This window comes from Bombina bombina, chromosome 11 (genome assembly GCF_027579735.1).
Source record: "Bombina bombina isolate aBomBom1 chromosome 11, aBomBom1.pri, whole genome shotgun sequence".
Lineage (NCBI taxonomy): Eukaryota > Metazoa > Chordata > Amphibia > Anura > Bombinatoridae > Bombina > Bombina bombina.
This window is the reverse complement of record NC_069509.1, coordinates 195,813,305-195,833,843: the sequence shown is the minus strand read 5'-3', so window position 1 is coordinate 195,833,843 and position 20,539 is coordinate 195,813,305. Positions and strand designations below refer to the sequence as shown.

General features: G+C 45.8%; 1 protein-coding gene across 1 annotated transcript in view; it reads left to right on the top strand.

Annotated features, from left to right (window-relative positions):
• The first annotated feature begins 1,676 nt into the window (after positions 1 to 1,676).
• The window catches only part of FBXL18 (F-box and leucine rich repeat protein 18), a 36,644-nt gene continuing 17,781 nt past the window's right edge, over positions 1,677 to 20,539 (top strand). Inside the window, exons 1-2 of the mRNA XM_053695207.1 lie at positions 1,677 to 1,780; positions 13,155 to 13,197. Of these exons, the coding sequence (XP_053551182.1) occupies positions 13,177 to 13,197 (21 nt within the window). The 5' untranslated portion in view covers positions 1,677 to 1,780; positions 13,155 to 13,176. The remainder of the gene's footprint in view (positions 1,781 to 13,154; positions 13,198 to 20,539) is intronic.

The following is a 20,539-nucleotide window of genomic DNA, read 5'->3' as shown; positions in this document are numbered from 1 at the left end:
TAAGTGTATGTGATATAATGTATTATATGATCAGTACAGTAGTGTGTGATATAATGTATTATATGATCAGTACAGTAGTGTGTGTGATATAATGTATTATATGATCAGTACAGTAGTGTGTGATATAATGTATTATATGATCAGTACAGTAGTGTGTGATATAATGTATTATATGATCAGTACAGTAGTGTGTGTGATATAATGTATTATATGATCAGTACAGTAGTGTGTGTGATATAATGTATTATATGATCAGTACAGTAGTGTGTGTGATATAATGTATTATATGATCAGTACAGTAGTGTGTGTGATATAATGTATTATATGATCAGTACAGTAGTGTGTGTGATATAATGTATTATATGATCAGTACAGTAGTGTGTGTGATATAATGTATTATATGATCAGTACAGTACTGTGTGATATAATGTATTATATGATCAGTACAGTAGTGTGTGATATAATGTATTATATGATCAGTACAGTAGTGTGTGATATAATGTATTTTATGATCAGTACAGTAGTGTGTGTGTGATATAATGTATTATATGATCTGTACAGTAGTGTGTGATATAATGTATTATATGATCAGTACAGTAGTGTGTGATATAATGTATTATATGATCAGTACAGTAGTGTGTGATATAATGTATTATTGATCAGTACAGTAGTGTGTGTGATATAATGTATTATATGATTAGTACAGTAGTGTGTGTGATATAATGTATTATATGATCAGTACAGTAGTGTGTGATCTGTATTATATGATCAGTACAGTAGTGTGTGATATAATGTATTATATGATCAGTACAGTAGTGTGTGTGATATAATGTATTATATGATCAGTACAGTAGTGTGTGTGATATAATGTATTATATGATCAGTACAGTAGTGTGTGTGATATAATGTATTATATGATCAGTACAGTAGTGTGGTGATATAATGTATTATATGATCAGTACAGTAGTGTGTGATATAATGTATTATATGATCAGTACAGTAGTGTGTGTGATATAATGTATTATATGATCAGTACAGTAGTGTGTGATATAATGTATTATATGATCAGTACAGTAGTGTGTGTGATATAATGTATTATATGATCAGTACAGTAGTGTGTGTGATATAATGTATTATATGATCAGTACAGTAGTGTGTGTGATATAATGTATTATATGATCAGTACAGTAGTGTGTGTGATATAATGTATTATATGATCAGTACAGTAGTGTGTGTGATATAATGTATTATATGATCAGTACAGTAGTGTGTGTGATATAATGTATTATATGATCAGTACAGTAGTGTGTGTGATATAATGTATTATATGATCAGTACAGTAGTGTGTGTGATATAATGTATTATATGATCAGTACAGTAGTGTGTGATATAATGTATTATATGATCAGTACAGTAGTGTGTGATATAATGTATTATATGATCAGTACAGTAGTGTGTGATATAAAGTATTATATGATTAGTACAGTAGTGTGTGATATAATGTATTATATGATCAGTACAGTAGTGTGTGATATAATCTCTATACTGTGCTGTATTTGGCATCTGAGGAACTATATCAGCCAATGCCATAAGCTAACAAGGTCTGGGTCACGTGATCCCCGGGGATAGTCCACCAAAAGGCTGTCGGTTTAAGCCATAGGTAGTCGGGACCGGAAGTAGACGTTAACTTGCGCCGGAAGTGAGGCTTCTGAGTTGCCGGTCCTGTCAGTTGCAATTTACCGGGCTGTTTGCGGTTGTGAGGGAAGCACATCCGTTGCCGGTGAGTCTGTGAGTTCTTTAAATGCTCTGCCCGAGATTGTGCTGCAACAGTGACTGTGCTGCTGATACCCCCGGGTACAGAGGGTGACTGTGCTGCTAATACCCCCTGGTACAGAGGGTGACTGTGCTGCTAATACCCCCGGGTACAGAGGGTGACTGTGCAGCTGATACCCCCGGGTACAGAGGGTGACTGTGCTGCTGATACCCCCGGGTACAGAGGGTGACTGTGCAGCTGATGATACCCCCGGGTACAGAGGGTGACTGTGCAGCTGCTGATACCCCCGGGTACAGAGGGTGACTGTGCAGCTGCTGATACCCCCGGGTACAGAGGGTGACTGTGCAGCTGCTGATACCCCCGGGTACAGAGGGTGACTGTGCAGCTGATACCCCCGGGTACAGAGGGTGACTGTGCAGCTGCTGATACCCCCCGGGTACAGAGGGTGACTGTGCTTCTGATACCCCCGGGTACAGAGGGTGACTGTGCTGCTGATACCCCCGGGTACAGAGGGTGACTGTGCTGCTGATACCCCCGGGTACAGAGGGTGACTGTGCAGCTGATACCCCCGGGTACAGAGGGTGACTGTGCAGCTGATACCCCCCGGGTACAGAGGGTGACTGTGCTGCTAATACCCCCGGGTACAGAGGGTGACTGTGCAGCTGATACCCCCCGGGTACAGAGGGTGACTGTGCTGCTAATACCCCCGGGTACAGAGGGTGACTGTGCAGCTGCTGATACCCCCCGGGTACAGAGGGTGACTGTGCTTCTGATACCCCCGGGTACAGAGGGTGACTGTGCAGCTGATACCCCCGGGTACAGAGGGTGACTGTGCTGCTGATACCCCCGGGTACAGAGGGTGACTGTGCAGCTGATGATACCCCCGGGTACAGAGGGTGACTGTGCTGCTAATACCCCCGGGTACAGAGGGTGACTGTGCAGCTGCTGATACCCCCCGGGTACAGAGGGTGACTGTGCTTCTGATACCCCCGGGTACAGAGGGTGACTGTGCAGCTGATACCCCCGGGTACAGAGGGTGACTGTGCTGCTGATACCCCCGGGTACAGAGGGTGACTGTGCAGCTGATGATACCCCCGGGTACAGAGGGTGACTGTGCTGCTAATACCCCCGGGTACAGAGGGTGACTGTGCAGCTGCTGATACCCCCCGGGTACAGAGGGTGACTGTGCAGCTGATACCCCCGGGTACAGAGGGTGACTGTGCTGCTGATACCCCCGGGTACAGAGGGTGACTGTGCAGCTGCTGATACCCCCCGGGTACAGAGGGTGACTGTGCAGCTGCTGATACCCCCCGGGTACAGAGGGTGACTGTGCAGCTGCTGATACCCCCCGGGTACAGAGGGTGACTGTGCAGCTGCTGATACCCCCCGGGTACAGAGGGTGACTGTGCAGCTGCTGATACCCCCCGGGTACAGAGGGTGACTGTGCAGCTGCTGATACCCCCCGGGTACAGAGGGTGACTGTGCAGCTGCTGATACCCCCCGGGTACAGAGGGTGACTGTGCTTCTGATACCCCCGGGTACAGAGGGTGACTGTGCAGCTGATACCCCCGGGTACAGAGGGTGACTGTGCAGCTGATACCCCCGGGTACAGAGGGTGACTGTGCAGCTGATACCCCCGGGTACAGAGGGTGACTGTGCAGCTGCTGATACCCCCCGGGTACAGAGGGTGACTGTGCAGCTGCTGATACCCCCGGGTACAGAGGGTGACTGTGCAGCTGCTGATACCCCCGGGTACAGAGGGTGACTGTGCAGCTGATGATACCCCCGGGTACAGAGGGTGACTGTGCAGCTGATGATACCCCCGGGTACAGAGGGTGACTGTGCAGCTGATGATACCCCCGGGTACAGAGGGTGACTGTGCAGCTGATGATACCCCCGGGTACAGAGGGTGACTGTGCAGCTGATGATACCCCCGGGTACAGAGGGTGACTGTGCAGCTGATGATACCCCCGGGTACAGAGGGTGACTGTGCAGCTGATGATACCCCCGGGTACAGAGGGTGACTGTGCAGCTGATGATACCCCCGGGTACAGAGGGTGACTGTGCAGCTGATGATACCCCCGGGTACAGAGGGTGACTGTGCAGCTGATGATACCCCCGGGTACAGAGGGTGACTGTGCAGCTGATGATACCCCCGGGTACAGAGGGTGTCTGTGCAGCTGATGATACCCCCGGGTACAGAGGGTGACTGTGCAGCTGATGATACCCCCGGGTACAGAGGGTGACTGTGCAGCTGATGATACCCCCGGGTACAGAGGGTGACTGTGCAGCTGATGATACCCCCGGGTACAGAGGGTGACTGTGCAGCTGATGATACCCCCGGGTACAGAGGGTGACTGTGCAGCTGATGATACCCCCGGGTACAGAGGGTGACTGTGCAGCTGATGATACCCCCGGGTACAGAGGGTGACTGTGCAGCTGATGATACCCCCGGGTACAGAGGGTGACTGTGCAGCTGATGATACCCCCGGGTACAGAGGGTGACTGTGCAGCTGATGATACCCCCGGGTACAGAGGGTGACTGTGCAGCTGATGATACCCCCGGGTACAGAGGGTGACTGTGCAGCTGATGATACCCCCGGGTACAGAGGGTGACTGTGCAGCTGATGATACCCCCGGGTACAGAGGGTGACTGTGCAGCTGATGATACCCCCGGGTACAGAGGGTGACTGTGCAGCTGATGATACCCCCGGGTACAGAGGGTGACTGTGCAGCTGATGATACCCCCCGGGTACAGAGGGTGACTGTGCAGCTGATGATACCCCCCGGGTACAGAGGGTGACTGTGCAGCTGATGATACCCCCCGGGTACAGAGGGTGACTGTGCAGCTGCTGATAACCCCCCGGGTACAGAGGGTGACTGTGCAGCTGCTGATAACCCCCCGGGTACAGAGGGTGACTGTGCAGCTGCTGATAACCCCCCGGGTACAGAGGGTGACTGTGCAGCTGCTGATAACCCCCCGGGTACAGAGGGTGACTGTGCAGCTGCTGATAACCCCCCGGGTACAGAGGGTGACTGTGCAGCTGCTGATAACCCCCCGGGTACAGAGGGTGACTGTGCAGCTGCTGATAACCCCCCGGGTACAGAGGGTGACTGTGCAGCTGCTGATAACCCCCCGGGTACAGAGGGTGACTGTGCAGCTGCTGATAACCCCCCGGGTACAGAGGGTGACTGTGCAGCTGCTGATAACCCCCCGGGTACAGAGGGTGACTGTGCAGCTGCTGATAACCCCCCGGGTACAGAGGGTGACTGTGCAGCTGCTGATAACCCCCCGGGTACAGAGGGTGACTGTGCAGCTGCTGATAACCCCCCGGGTACAGAGGGTGACTGTGCAGCTGCTGATAACCCCCCGGGTACAGAGGGTGACTGTGCAGCTGCTGATAACCCCCCGGGTACAGAGGGTGACTGTGCAGCTGCTGATACCTCCCGGGTACAGAGGGTGACTGTGCAGCTGCTGATAACCCCCCGGGTACAGAGGGTGACTGTGCAGCTGCTGATAACCCCCCGGGTACAGAGGGTGACTGTGCAGCTGCTGATACCCTCCGGGTACAGAGGGTGACTGTGCAGCTGCTGATACCCCCCGGGTGCAGAGGGTGATACCCCTGGTACAACAGTGTGACTGGGCAGAGGGTGCACTGGGGGTGAGGTACTAATAGTGAGAGGCAAAATGTGAATGTGTAATTAAGTAGACTATGTGATGTTTAATTGAGACTCTGGATCAGGTAACCTAGGATGAAGTCTTAGGGTCAGCATGTGGCAGAGGCATAAGGATTAAGTATGTAATGGGTATTGAGGATAAGTATGTGTCATTGGGGCTGTTAATAGATATATTTATTTTACAAGATATGACGAGTCCACTGATTTCATCCTTACTTATGGGATATCGCCTCCTGGTCAGCAGGAAGAGGCAAAGAGCACCACAGCAGAGCTGCATAAATAGCTTCTCCCTTCCCTCCCCCTCCAGTCATTCTCTTTGCCTGTGTTAGTGATAGGAAGAGGCAAAGTTAGGTGATAGTAATAGATTCTTCAATCAAGTGTTTATTATTTTTAAGGTAGTGCCGCAGTGTGCTTCTTTGTTCTGGGGTATAGCCTAGAACAAATCACTCTCTTCAGTGCAAAAAGAGAAGCATTTGGTGGCTTCAAAGCAATGGGAGCTTGTGGGACATAATTCTCACTGTGCTTCCCATAGATGTATGCTGCCCTGCTCGTTAAAGTCTGAGGGAGGAACTGCTCAGTACTTTTTATTTCCACAGGCCAATGTGAAGAGGAGGAAAGAACTTCACAAGCCGGGCGAGATGCCTTTCTGCCGGGCAGACAAAGTCTAAGGTAAGTGCTAATCTTTATTTTCTGGAAACATGCACACAGAAATGATTTAGCACTTTATTTATGGACTATCCCTGGGATGGGGGTAAGTTTCAACGGCAGTTCTGTACCTCACAAGCTACACTCCCAGCGGCTTATTTCTACTTTGACAGCCGGCGGAGAGGCTTATCCAATTTCAATACTTAAGTTATATAGGATTCTTGTAAGGGTATGTGTTATGTTACTTATCCCTGTGTCTTCCGCTTGCTATTACTGACAAGCCGACAGACAGGGTTCCAATGTGTTATTCCGGTAATAAGGGGAACTGACTGGGAGATTTATTATTTTTTAGTGACTGTTGCTTTTCTAACGCTGACTCTGCTCACTTCTGCTTAGACGAGGCATTGCGTTCCTCAGCCAACAGGGAAATTTCTGTGTCCCATTCATACAGAGTGTACTGAGATGGCACCCGACAGGGGACTTGGTGCCTTTTAGTGTGTATTACTTTAGTGCTGACTGGGGCTCCCGACGGCTCAATTTTTTTGCCGCGCTCCGGAGATTGAGCTCGATACGCCCACGATGGGCGGAGCTTCGTTATGCGCCGTTGTGTGCGCGCCATTTACCTCCTTATTGATCTTCCGGCGGCTTCATTTTTTTCCTTCACACTACTTGTTTGCATACGCCCACAAATGGGCGGAGAGTTGTTAGTGCCATTGTGCGTGCGCTATTTGACTAATTTCTCTAACGGGTCGCATGGTGCCTCCCCAGCTGTTTTTCAAAAGAACAACATACAGCTGGGAGGTTTTTCTCGCACTGTCTAGAGAGTTTTTAGAGTGCTTTTAGAGTGAGGTGACGTCTTCTCTGTCACGTTAGGCAGAGAGGCGTCACAAGTGGCATGAGTTCCAAGTAAAGTTAGAATTAATTGGAGGTGCAGCTAATATAATCTGTATTATCAATCACATGATGCATTACATACATTTTGACCCTTATATGTAAGGAACATTCTCAGATGGTGTTGTTCCACATGTGTTATGAGAACTACCTTCAGTATTGGTTCCTATAAGCAGCATTTTGACTCTTGGCAATTTTCTACATAGATCTTGCCTCTATTTTCATTTACATAAATCATACATGCTGTTGCAAGGTTTCTTTACATAGAGAACACTGCTCAGGGACTTAACCAGTTCGTTTTGCAGGTTACTTTCTGAGGGGTCACTGCGTTATGCAATATTGCGTGAGACTATAACAGAGTTTTTATTTTGCTACTGTTTATTGGTGTGTCTCCATCCTTTGTGACTTAGAATGGGACGCACGCGCTCAACTGTACTGTTTCCTTTAAAATTTAAAGAGATACAGGACAGCATTTGAGCTCTTAATTAGCTACTTCATCTATTACAGCTGCTCCTTTGCTGATTACAAAACCAAGGAGCTGAGTTGATCTTGGCAGGAGTTCCCTAAGGAGGGAGCTATCTCTTCCCTAACTAAGCGTACGACTGTCCCTATTGAGGACAGTTGTGCTTTCAAAGACCCCATGGATAAAAAGTTGGAGGGTCTTCTCACAAAGCTATATGTTCATCAAGGACTTCTATTGCAACCGACGGCCTGCATTGTAATAGTCACAACTGCGGCTGCTTTTTGGTTTGACACTCTAGAATGAGTCTCTTATGACTGAGACTTCTTTAGGGGAAATAGCGGATAGAATTAAGGCCCTTAAACTGGTTAATTCTTTTATTACGGATGACGCCTTTCAGATCACAAATTGGTGGCTAAGAATTCAGGATTTTCCATTTTAGCACGAGGAGTATTACGGTTAAAATCTTGGTTTGGGGATGTGTCCTCTAAATCCAAGCTCTTGGCGATTCCTTTCAAGGGAAAGACCCTGTTCTGGCCTGACCTGAAGGAGACCATTTCTGATATTACGGGAGGTAAGGGTTATCTCCTCCCTCAGGACAAAACATCTCAGCAAAGGGGACGACAAAGTAATTTTCGTTCCTTTCGAAATTTCAAGGGAATCCCCTCTTCTGCTAAATAGGAAGGGAATTTTTCACAAGCCAAATCCACCTGAAAACCCAACCAGGGTTGGAACAAGGGTAAGCAACTCAAGAAGCCTGCTGCTGCTACCAAAACAGCATGAAGGGGCGACCCCCGATCCGGGACTGGATCTAGTAGGGGGCAGAATTTTTCTCTTTGGCCAAGCTTGGATAAGAGACGTTCAGGATCCCTGGACACTGGAAATCATGTCTCAAGGGTATCAGTTGGAGTTTGAAAATTCCTACCCCAGAGGAAGGTTTCTTCTTTCACGATTATCTGTCGATCAGATAAAGAGAGAGGCGTTCTTACGCTGTGTAAGAGATCTATCCCTCATGGGAGTAATATGTCCCGTTCCAATTCAGGAGGCGGGGCAGGGTTTTTCTCATATCTCTTTGTAGCTCCCAAAAATGAGGGAACGTTTCGACCCATTTTAGATCTCAAAAGTCTAAACCAATTTCTTAGAGTGCCATCCCACAAGATGGAGACTATTCGGACATTTCTTCCATTGATCCAGGAGGGTCAATATATGACTACCGTGGACTTACAGAATGCATATCTTCATAATCCTATCCACAGAGCTTATCACCAGTTCCTGAGGTTTGCCTTTCTGGACAAACATTTTCAGTTTGTGGCCCTTCCCTTCGGGCTGGCCACGGCACCCAGGATCTTCACGAAGGTTCTAGGGTCTCTGACCGCGGGGTATTGCAGTGGCGCCTTATCTGGACGATATTCTGATCCAGACGTCGTCTTATCAGCTGACAAAATCTCATACCGACATGGTTCTATCCTTTCTAAGGACTCACGGGTGGAAGGTGAATCTAGAAAAGAGTTCACTCATTCCACAGACAAGGGTTCCTTTCCTGGGAACTCTTGATAGACTCTAAATCCATGAAACTTTTCTTGACAGATGTCAGAAAGTTAAAGATTCTGAATACATGCTGATCCCTTCAGTCCAATCCTCGGCCATCAGTAGCTCAGTGTATGGAGGTAATTGGGTTGATGGTGGCGGCAATGGATGCCATTCCTTTTGCTCGTTTTCATCTCAGACCGCTGCAGCTGAGCATGCTCAGACAGTGGAATGGAGATTATGCAGATTTGTCTCCTCAGAGTGATAGTGACAACGGACGCCAGTCTACTAGGATGGGGTACTGTCTGGAATTCCCTGAAGGCTCAGAGTGTGTGGACTCAGTTGGAGTCTCTACTTCCAATCAATATTCTGGAGTTGAGGGCAATATTCAATGCACTTCAGACTTGGCCTCTGTTGGCTTCGGCCAAATTCATCTGATTTCAGTCGGACAACATCACGACTGTGGCTTATCAATCATCAGGGAGTTCCTTAGCAATGACAGAAGTATCCAAGATAATTCGATGGACGGAAGCTCACTCTTATATACACAAAAGAAGAATGGTATAAAGGATACCAGACTACCCAAAGTATGCACTTACAGCACTCTAGGTCTGAACTAAAGGTTGGGATTCCGTAACAGGATATTAAAATATAACTTTTATTGGTATTAAAGTTAAAAAACCAAAATTTGTTTGGTTGATACACACACGATTAAAATTTGCTCCAGTGCTTGAATCAGTATAATGAGTTTCACATTAGATCACTATACATGATAATTTGGCCTGAATAAATTCACTAGTTATAGTGATCTAAATAGTTCAATGAATTAACTTGCTAATGGCTACCAACAGAGTGTTCATCTGAATAGTAGAGCTTATATATAAATTCTGGTCAAGGTTATGTACTCTCAGCTATATAGGCTCCTGCTGTCCTCATTCAATATGATGGATGATAGCAGAGTAAAAATTATTAATAATAATTATCCACAAATAGGGGTACTGGTGAGTTAAATATTCACAAAAACGAGGGTTTGATCAATTCTAACCTGGGTTATAATTTTAACCTGTTTATTAGTATAAATAGTAATGTGTGCGTGCTTGGTGTTACTGTAGTTTTCGAAATTTCATTAGGTACATATTCCTAAAAATTGGAGTACAGTTATAATCACAATAAGCCTAGTTCTGTGTAGCCCAGACCTTCGATCTGGCCACTTAGGTTCACTAAAGTTATTAAATAGTTAGACCCTGATTAGTCCATATAGCAATGGCTGTAAAGGTTACTATGGATTAGGTTAATCCACCTTTATAAATTTTAGGCGTATGTTTCATGAACAACTAAATCTACTATCCCAGCGGCTCCCAGATTTGTATCAGTTGACAAGTGTCCCAAAGTTTATTAACAGTGCCACAAATTATTATTATTCTTATCCAGTGTATGGAAATTGAGATTAATTGCCTTTTGGCGCAGCCACTGTTATGGTCACAAGTCTTATAATTATCAGTCCTCAGTTTGTAACATTCTTCTCATAGGGCATTTATACACTGGGTTTTATAACTACAGTTAAGTTTGGCATACCCACTTTCAATAAATGTTTCTTATGATTAAGTTTCAATTAAATAACCGTGTTGTGATATCAATTAATTTCGAAAGTTCTGAAAGCTGTGTTCAAAGTTAAAGCTCGGTCTGGCACCACTCAGATTATAAATATAGAGTTAACAGTCCATTTGTTTAATTCGCAACTAAGTTGCAGTTTGATATATATGTTTCGGTTTAAGCGCTGTGTGGTACAGCTGATGCTGTCACTATCAGGTAGTGTCAACCGCACTCATACGTTTGTAAGGTCTTACAATACACGCACATTCACACACTCATTCGATAGTTTAAGTTAAAACTGGCACAACCCAGTTATTATAGTAATATCCACAATGTGGCATATAATTTTTAAAGAAACTTAGTTAACTATTAGTGGAATAAAGTCTGGCACAACCCAGGCTATATGGTACTAGCTCGTTATTGTATATATAGTAAGAAAGATTTTTCTATAAGCACCATGTAACGGTCCCTATTAGGTACCCTGACCAGATAGGTCAAATATCAAAGTTAAAGCTCTATAATTGCGGTAACCCTTTGCTCCACATGATTTTAGCGATACTGGGCTAGTTTAAAATACATAAAGAATAGAGCGTGAACGAGTTCAACACTCTCCCCTGACGCGTTTCGCCCGATTGGGCTTTATCAAAGGAAGCTCACTCTTGTTATCTGTCAGCAATCTACATCCCAGGAGTGGACAACTGGGAAGCGGATTTTTTGAGCAGACAGACGTTTCTTCCGGGGGAATGGGAACTCCATCCGGAGGTCTTTGCCAACCTGATTCTCAGATGGGGCAGACCAGAGCGGGATCTTATGGCATCTTGTCAGAATGCCAAGCTCCCGAGATACGGATCCAGGTCAAGGGATCCTCAGGCCGAATTGATAGATCCCTTGGCAGTGCCTTGGTCGTTCAATCTAGCTTATGTGTTTCCACCGTTTGCTCTCCTTCCTCGGGTGATTGCTCGAGTCAAACAGAAGAGAGCTTCTGTGATTTTCATCGCTCCTGCGTGGCCTCGCAGGACTTGGTATGCCGATCTGGTGGACATGTCCTCTCTGCCGCCGTGGAAGCTTCCATTGAGGCAGGACCTTCTCATTCAGGGACCCTTCCATCATCCGAATCTAATTTCTCTACAGCTGACTGCTTGGAGATTGAACGCTTGATTTTATGTAAGCGAGGGTTCTCTGATTCGGTCATTGATACCTTGATCCAGGCACGTAAGCCTGTTACTAGAAAGATTTACCATAAGATATGGCGTAAATATCTTTATTGGTGGAAATCCAAGGGTTACTCATGGAGTAAGATTAGGATTCCTAGGATTTTATCTTTTCTCCAAGAAGGATTGGAGAAAGGGCTATCAGCAAGTTCCTTAAAGGGACAGATTTCTGCTTTATCTATTTTGCTACACAAACGTCTGGCAGATATTCCGGATGTTCAATCTTTTTGTCAGGCTCTGACTAGGATCAGGCCTGTGTTTAGACCTATTGATCCTCCTTGGAGTTTGAATTTAGTTCTTAAGGTTCTTCAAGGGGTTCCGTTTGAACCTATGCATTCCATAGATATTAAGTTGTTATCTTGGAAAGTTTTATTTTTTATTGCTATTTCTTCTGCTTACAGAGTTTCTGTGCTTTCAGCATTACAATGTGATTCTCCTTATCTTATGTTTCATTCTGATAAGCTAGTGTTACGTACCAACCCTGGTTTCTTCCTAAGGTTGTTTCTATCAAGAATATTATTCAGGGTATTGTTGTTTCCTTCATTATGTCCTAATTAGTTACTTAATTTGAACGTAGTTTGTGCCCTGAAGTTCTACTTGCAGGCGACTGAGGACTTGCGTCGCTCATCTTCATTGTTTGTTGTCTGTTCTGGGAAACATAGGGGTCTGAAAGCTACGGCTACCTCTCTTTCTTTTTGGCTGAAGAGTATCATCCATTTTGCATATGAGTCTGCTTGACAGCAACCTCTTGAAAGAATTACAGCTCCTTCCACTAGGGCTGTGGCTTCCTCATGGGCATTTAAAAGTTATGCTTCTGTTGAACCGATTTGCAAGGCTGCAAATTGGTCATCTCTTCACCTTTTTTTCAAATTTGATACTTTTGTCTCGTCCGAGGCTGTTTTTTGGGGAAGATTCTTCAAGCAGTGGTGCCTTCCGTTTAGGTTCCTGTCTTGTCCTTCCCTTTCATCCGTGTCCTTTAGCTTTGGTATTGTATCCCATAAGTAAGGATGAAATCCGTGGACTCGTCATATATTGTAAAAGAAAAGGAAATTTATGCTTACCTGATAAATTTATTTATTTTACGATATGACGAGTCCACGGCCCACCCTGTCATTTTCTAAGACAGGTCTTTATTTTTATTCAACTTCAGTCACCTCTGCTCCTTGGCTTTTCCTTTCTCTTCCTAACTTCGGTCGAATGACTGGAGGGGGAGGGATGGGAGGAGCTATTTATGCAGCTCTGCTGTGGAGCTCTTTGCCTCCTCCTGCTGACCAGGAGGCGATATCCCATAAGTAAGGATGAAATCCGTGGACTTGTCATATCGTAAGAGAAATACATTTCAGTTAAGCATAAATTTCCTTTTTCCCCCCTACAGATCTGTTCTTCCTCAGCAGGACATGTCCAGCTGCTCCCCTGAGGTGAGTGTGCATGTATATATATATACAGCTAGACAATATATAGTACTACAGGGTAAGTGTGCACTCTGTATACAGCTAGACAATATATAGTACTACAGGGTAAGTGTGCACTCTCTGTATACAGCTAGACAATATATAGTACTACAGGATAAGTGTGCACTCTTTGTATACAGCTAGACAATATATAGTACTACAGGGTAAGTGTGCACTCTTTGTATACAGCTAGACAATATATAGTACTACAGGGTGAGTGTGCACTCTCTGTATACAGCTAGACAATATATAGTACTACAGGATAAGTGTGCACTCTTTGTATACAGCTAGACAATATATAGTACTACAGGGTGAGTGTGCACTCTCTGTATACACCTAGGCAATATATGATACTACAGGGTGAGTGTGCACTCTCTGTATACAGCTAGACAATATATGGTACTACAGGGTGAGTGTGCACTCTCTGTATACAGCTAGACAATATATGGTACTACAGGGTAAGTGTGTACTCTCTGTATACAGCTAGACAATATATGGTACTACAGGGTGAGTGTGCACTCTCTGTATACAGCTAGACAATATATGGTACTACAGGGTGAGTGTGCACTCTCTGTATACAGCTAGACAATATATGGTACTACAGGGTGATTGTGCACTCTCTGTATACAGCTAGACAATAAATGGTACTACAGGGTGAGTGTGCACTCTCTGTATACAGCTAGACAATATATGGTACTACAGGGTGAGTGTGCACTCTCTGTATACAGCTAGACAATATATGGTACTACAGGGTAAGTGTGTACTCTCTGTATACAGCTAGAAAATATATGGTACTACAGGGTGAGTGTGCACTCTCTGTATACAGCTAGACAATATATGGTACTACAGGGTAAGTGTGCACTCTTTGTATACAGCTAGACAATATATAGTACTACAGGGTGAGTGTGCACTCTCTGTATACAGCTAGACAATATATAGTACTACAGGGTGAGTGTGCACTCTCTGTATACAGCTAGACAATATATGGCACTACAGGGTAAGTGTGCACTCTCTGTATACAGCTAGACAATATATGGTACTACAGGGTGAGTGTGCACTCTCTGTATACACCTAGGCAATATATGGTACTACAGGGTGAGTGTGCACTCTCTGTATACACCTAGGCAATATATGGTACTACAGGGTGAGTGTGTACTCTCTGTATACAGCTAGACAATATATGGTACTACAGGGTTAGTGTGCACTCTGTATACAGCTAGACAATATATAGTACTACAGGGTGAGTGTGTACTCTCTGTATACAGCTAGACAATATATAGTACTACAGGGTAAGTGTGCACTCTGTATACAGCTAGACAATATATAGTACTACAGGATAAGTGTGCACTCTGTATACAGCTAGACAATATATGGTACTACAGGATAAGTGTGCACTCTGTATACAGCTAGACAATATATGGTACTACAGGGTGAGTGTGCACTCTGTATACAGCTAGACAATATATAGTACTACAGGGTAAGTGTGCACTCTGTATACAGCTAGACAATATATGGTACTACAGGGTGAGTGTGCACTCTGTATACAGCTAGACAATATATGGTATTACAGGGTGAGTGTGCACTCTCTGTATACAGCTAGACAATATATGGTACTACAGGGTGAGTGTGTACTCTCTGTATACAGCTAGACAATATATGGTACTAAAGGGTGAGTGTGCACTCTCTGTATACAGCTAGACAATATATAGTACTACAGGATAAGTGTGCACTCTCTGTATACAGCTAGACAATATATAGTACTACAGGATAAGTGTGCACTCTCTGTATACAGCTAGACAATATATGGTACTACAGGGTGAGTGTGTACTCTCTGTATACAGCTAGACAATATATAGTACTACAGGATAAGTGTGCACTCTCTGTATACAGCTAGACAATATATGGTACTACAGGGTGAGTGTGCACTCTCTGTATACAGCTAGACAATATATAGTACTACAGGATCAGTGTGCACTCTCTGTATACAGCTAGACAATATATAGTACTACAGGATAAGTGTGCACTCTCTGTATACAGCTAGACAATATATGGTACTACAGGGTGAGTGTGCACTCTCTGTATACAGCTAGACAATATATGGTACTACAGGGTAAGTGTGCACTCTCTGTATACAGCTAGACAATATATAGTACTACAGGATAAGTGTGCACTCTCTGTATACAGCTAGACAAGATATGGTACTACAGGGTGAGTGCGCTCTGTATACAGCTAGACAATATATAGTACTACAGGGTGAGTGTGCACTCTCTGTATACAGCTAGACAATATATGGTACTACAGGGTGAGTGCACTCTGTATACAGCTAGACAATATATGGTACTACAGGGTGAGTGTGCACTCTGTATACAGCTAGACAATATATGGTACTACAGGGTGAGTGTGCACTCTCTGTATACAGCTAGACAATATATGGTACTACAGGGTGAGTGTGCACTCTCTGTATACAGCTAGACAATATATGGTACTACAGGGTGAGTGTGCACTCTTTGTATACAGCTAGACAAGATATGGTACTACAGGGTGAGTGTGCACTCTTTGTATACAGCTAGACAATATATGGTACTACAGGGTGAGTGTGCACTCTCTGTATACAGCTAGACAATATATGGTATTACAGGGTGAGTGTGCACTCTTTGTATACAGCTAGACAAGATATGGTACTACAGGGTGAGTGTGCACTCTTTGTATACAGCTAGACAATATATGGTACTACAGGGTGAGTGTGCACTCTCTGTATACAGCTAGACAATATATGGTACTACAGGGTGAGTGTGCGATCTGTATACAGCTAGACAATATATGGTACTACAGGGTGAGTGTGCACTCTCTGTATACAGCTAGACAATATATGGTACTACAGGGTGAGTGTGCACTCTTTGTATACAGCTAGACAATATATAGTACTACAGGGTGAGTGTGCACTCTCTGTATACAGCTAGACAATATATAGTACTACAGGGTAAGTGTGCACTCTCTATATACAGCTAGACAATATATAGTACTACAGGGTGAGTGTGCACTCTCTGTATACACCTAGGCAATATATGATACTACAGGGTGAGTGTGCACTCTCTGTATACAGCTAGACAATATATGGTACTACAGGGTGAGTGTGCACTCTCTGTATACAGCTAGACAATATATGGTACTGCAGGGTAAGTGTGCACTCTCTGTATACAGCTAGACAATATATGGTACTACAGGGTAAGTGTGTACTCTCTGTATACAGCTAGACAATATATAGTACTACAGGGTGAGTGTGCACTCTCTGTATACAGCTAGACAATATATGGTACTACAGGGTGAGTGTGCACTCTCTGTATACAGCTAGACAATATATGGTACTACAGGGTGAGTGTGCACTCTCTGTATACAGCTAGACAATATATGGTACTACAGGGTGAGTGTGCGCTCTGTATACAGCTAGACAATATATAGTACTACAGGGTGAGTGTGCACTCTCTGTATACAGCTAGACAATATATAGTACTACAGGGTGAGTGTGCACTCTGTATACAGCTAGACAATATATGGTACTACAGGGTGAGTGTGCACTCTGTATACAGCTAGACAATATATGGTACTACAGGGTGAGTGTGCACTCTCTGTATACAGCTAGACAAGATATGGTACTACAGGGTGAGTGTGCACTCTCTGTATACAGCTAGACAATATATGGTACTACAGGGTGAGTGTGCACTCTCTGTATACAGCTAGACAATATATGGTACTACAGGGTGAGTGTGCACTCTCTGTATACAGCTAGACAATATATGGTACTACAGGGTGAGTGTGCACTCTCTGTATACAGCTAGACAATATATAGTACTACAGGGTGAGTGTGCGCTCTGTATACAGCTAGACAATATATGGTACTACAGGGTGAGTGTGCGCTCTGTATACAGCTAGACAATATATGGTACTACAGGATGAGTGTGCGCTCTGTATACAGCTAGACAATATATGGTACTACAGGGTGAGTGTGCACTCTCTGTATACAGCTAGACAATATATGGTACTACAGGGTGAGTGTGCACTCTCTGTATACAGCTAGACAATATATGGTACTACAGGGTGAGTGCACTCTGTATACAGCTAGACAATATATAGTACTACAGGGTGAGTGTGCACTCTGTATACAGCTAGACAAGATATGGTACTACAGGGTGAGTGTGCACTCTCTGTATACAGCTAGACAATATATGGTACTACAGGGTGAGTGTGCACTCTCTGTATACAGCTAGACAATATATGGTACTACAGGGTGAGTGTGCACTCTCTGTATACAGCTAGACAATATATGGTACTACAGGGTGAGTGTGCACTCTTTGTATACAGCTAGGCAATATATGGTACTACAGGGTGAGTGTGCACTCTCTGTATACACCTAGGCAATATATGATACTACAGGGTGAGTGTGCACTCTCTGTATACACCTAGACAACATATGGTACTACAGGGTGAGTGTGCACTCTCTGTATACAGCTAGACAATATATGGTACTACAGGGTGAGTGTGCACTCTCTGTATACAGCTAGACAATATATGGTACTACAGGGTGAGTGTGCACTCTCTGTATACAGCTAGACAATATATGGTACTACAGGGTGAGTGTGCACTCTCTGTATACAGCTAGACAATATATGGTACTACAGGGTGAGTGTGCACTCTCTGTATACAGCTAGAGAATAAATGGTACTACAGGGTGAGTGTGCACTCTCTGTATACAGCTAGACAATAAATGGTACTACAGGGTGAGTGTGCACTCTCTGTATACAGCTAGACAATATATGGTACTACAGGGTGAGTGTGCACTCTCTATACAGCTAGACAATATATGGTACTACAGGGTGAGTGTGCACTCTGTATACAGCTAGACAAGATATGGTACTACAGGGTGAGTGTGCACTCTCTGTATACAGCTAGACAATATATGGTACTACAGGGTGAGTGTGCGCTCTATATAGCTAGACAATATATGGTACTACAGGGTGAGTGTGCACTCTCTGTATACAGCTAGACAATATATGGTACTACAGGGTAAGTGTGCACTCTCTGTATACAGCTAGACAATATATGGTACTACAGGGTGAGTGTGCGCTCTATACAGCTAGACAATATATGGTACTACAGGGTGAGTGTGCACTCTCTGTATACAGCTAGACAATATATAGTACTACAGGGTGAGTGTGCACTCTCTGTATACAGCTAGACAATATATGGTACTACAGGGTGAGTGTGCACTCTCTGTATACAGCTAGACAAGATATGGTATTACAGTGACAAGCTCTCTCCTGTCACACACTCACAGTGACCTGTCCCCTTCTGTCGCACACACAGTGACCTGCCCCCTCCTGTCACTCACACAGTGATCTATCCCCTCCTGTCACACACACAGTGATCTGCCCCCTCCTGTCACACACACACACACACAGTGATCTGCCCCCTCCTGTCTCTCTCTCACACACACACACACACAGTGACTTGCCTTCTCCTGTCTCACACGCACACACACGCACACAGTGACCTGCCCCCTCCTGTCTCACACACACAGTGACCTGCCCCCTCCTGTCTCACACACACACACACACACACAGTGACCTGCCCCCTCCTGTCTCACACACACACACACACACACACACACAGTGACTTGCCCCCTCCTGTCTCACACACACACACACACAGTGACTTGCCCCCTCCTGTCTCACACACACACACACACAGTGACTTGCCCCCTCCTGTCTCACACACACACACACACACAGTGACTTGCCCCCTCCTGTCTCACACACACACACACACAGTGACTTGCCCCCTCCTGTCTCACACACACACAGTGACTTGCCCCCTCCTGTCTCACACACACACAGTGACTTGCCCCCTCCTGTCTCACACACACACACACAGTGACTTGCCCCCTCCTGTCTCACACACACACAGTGACTTGCCCCCTCCTGTCTCACACACACACACACACCCAGTGACTTGCCCCCTCTTGTCTCCACACACACACACAGTGACCTGCCCCCTCCTGTCTCTCTCTCTCTCTCTCTCTCTCTCTCTCTCTCTCTCTCTCTCTCTCTCTCTCTCACACACACACACACACACAGTGACCTGCCCCCTCCTGTCTCTCTCTCTCTCTCTCTCTCTCTCTCACACACACACACACACACAGTGACTTGCCCCCTCCTGTCACACACACACAGTGACTTGCCCCCTCTTGTCTCTCTCACACACACAAACGCACACACACACAGTGACCTGCCCCCTCCTGTCACACACACACACAGTGACCTGCCCCCTCTTGTCACACACACAGTGACCTGCCCCCTCTTGTCACACACACACACACACAGTGACCTGCCCCCTCTTGTCACACACACACACACACACACACACACACAGTGACCTGCCCCCTCCTGTCACACACAGTGACCTGCCCCCTCCTGTCACACACAGTGACCTGCCCCCTCCTGTCACACACAGTGACCTGCCCCCTCCTGTCACACACACGCAGTGACCTGCCCCCTCCAGTCACACACACACACAGTGACCTGCCCCCTCCTGTTACACACACACACACACACACACACACACACACACACACACACACACACACACACACAGTCAGTGACCTGCCCCTCCTGTCCCACACACACAGTGACCTGCCCCCTCCTGTCCCACACACACAGTGACCTGCCCCCTCCTGTCCCACACACACAGTGACCTGCCCCCTCCTGTCCCACACACACAGTGACCTGCCCCCTCCTGTCACACACACACAGTGACCTGCCCCCTCCTGTCACTCACACACACACACACACACACACACACACACACAGTGACCTGCTCCCTCCTGTCACACACACACACACAGTGACCTGCTCCCTCCTGTCTCACACACACACAGTGACCTGCTCCCTCCTGTCACACACACACACACACACAGAGACCTGCCCCCTCCTGTCACATACATACACACACACACACACAGAGACCTGCCCCTCCTGTCACATACACACACACACACACACAGACCTGCCCCCTCCTGTCACATACATACACACACACACACACACACAGAGACCTGCCCCCTCCTGTCACATACATACACACACACACACACACACAGAGACCTGCCCCCTCCTGTCACATACACACACACACACACACACAGAGACCTGCCCCCTCCTGTCACACACACACACACAGTGACCTGCTCCCTCCTGTCACACACAGTGGCCTGCTCCCTCCTGTCACACACAGTGGCCTGCTCCCTCCTGTCACA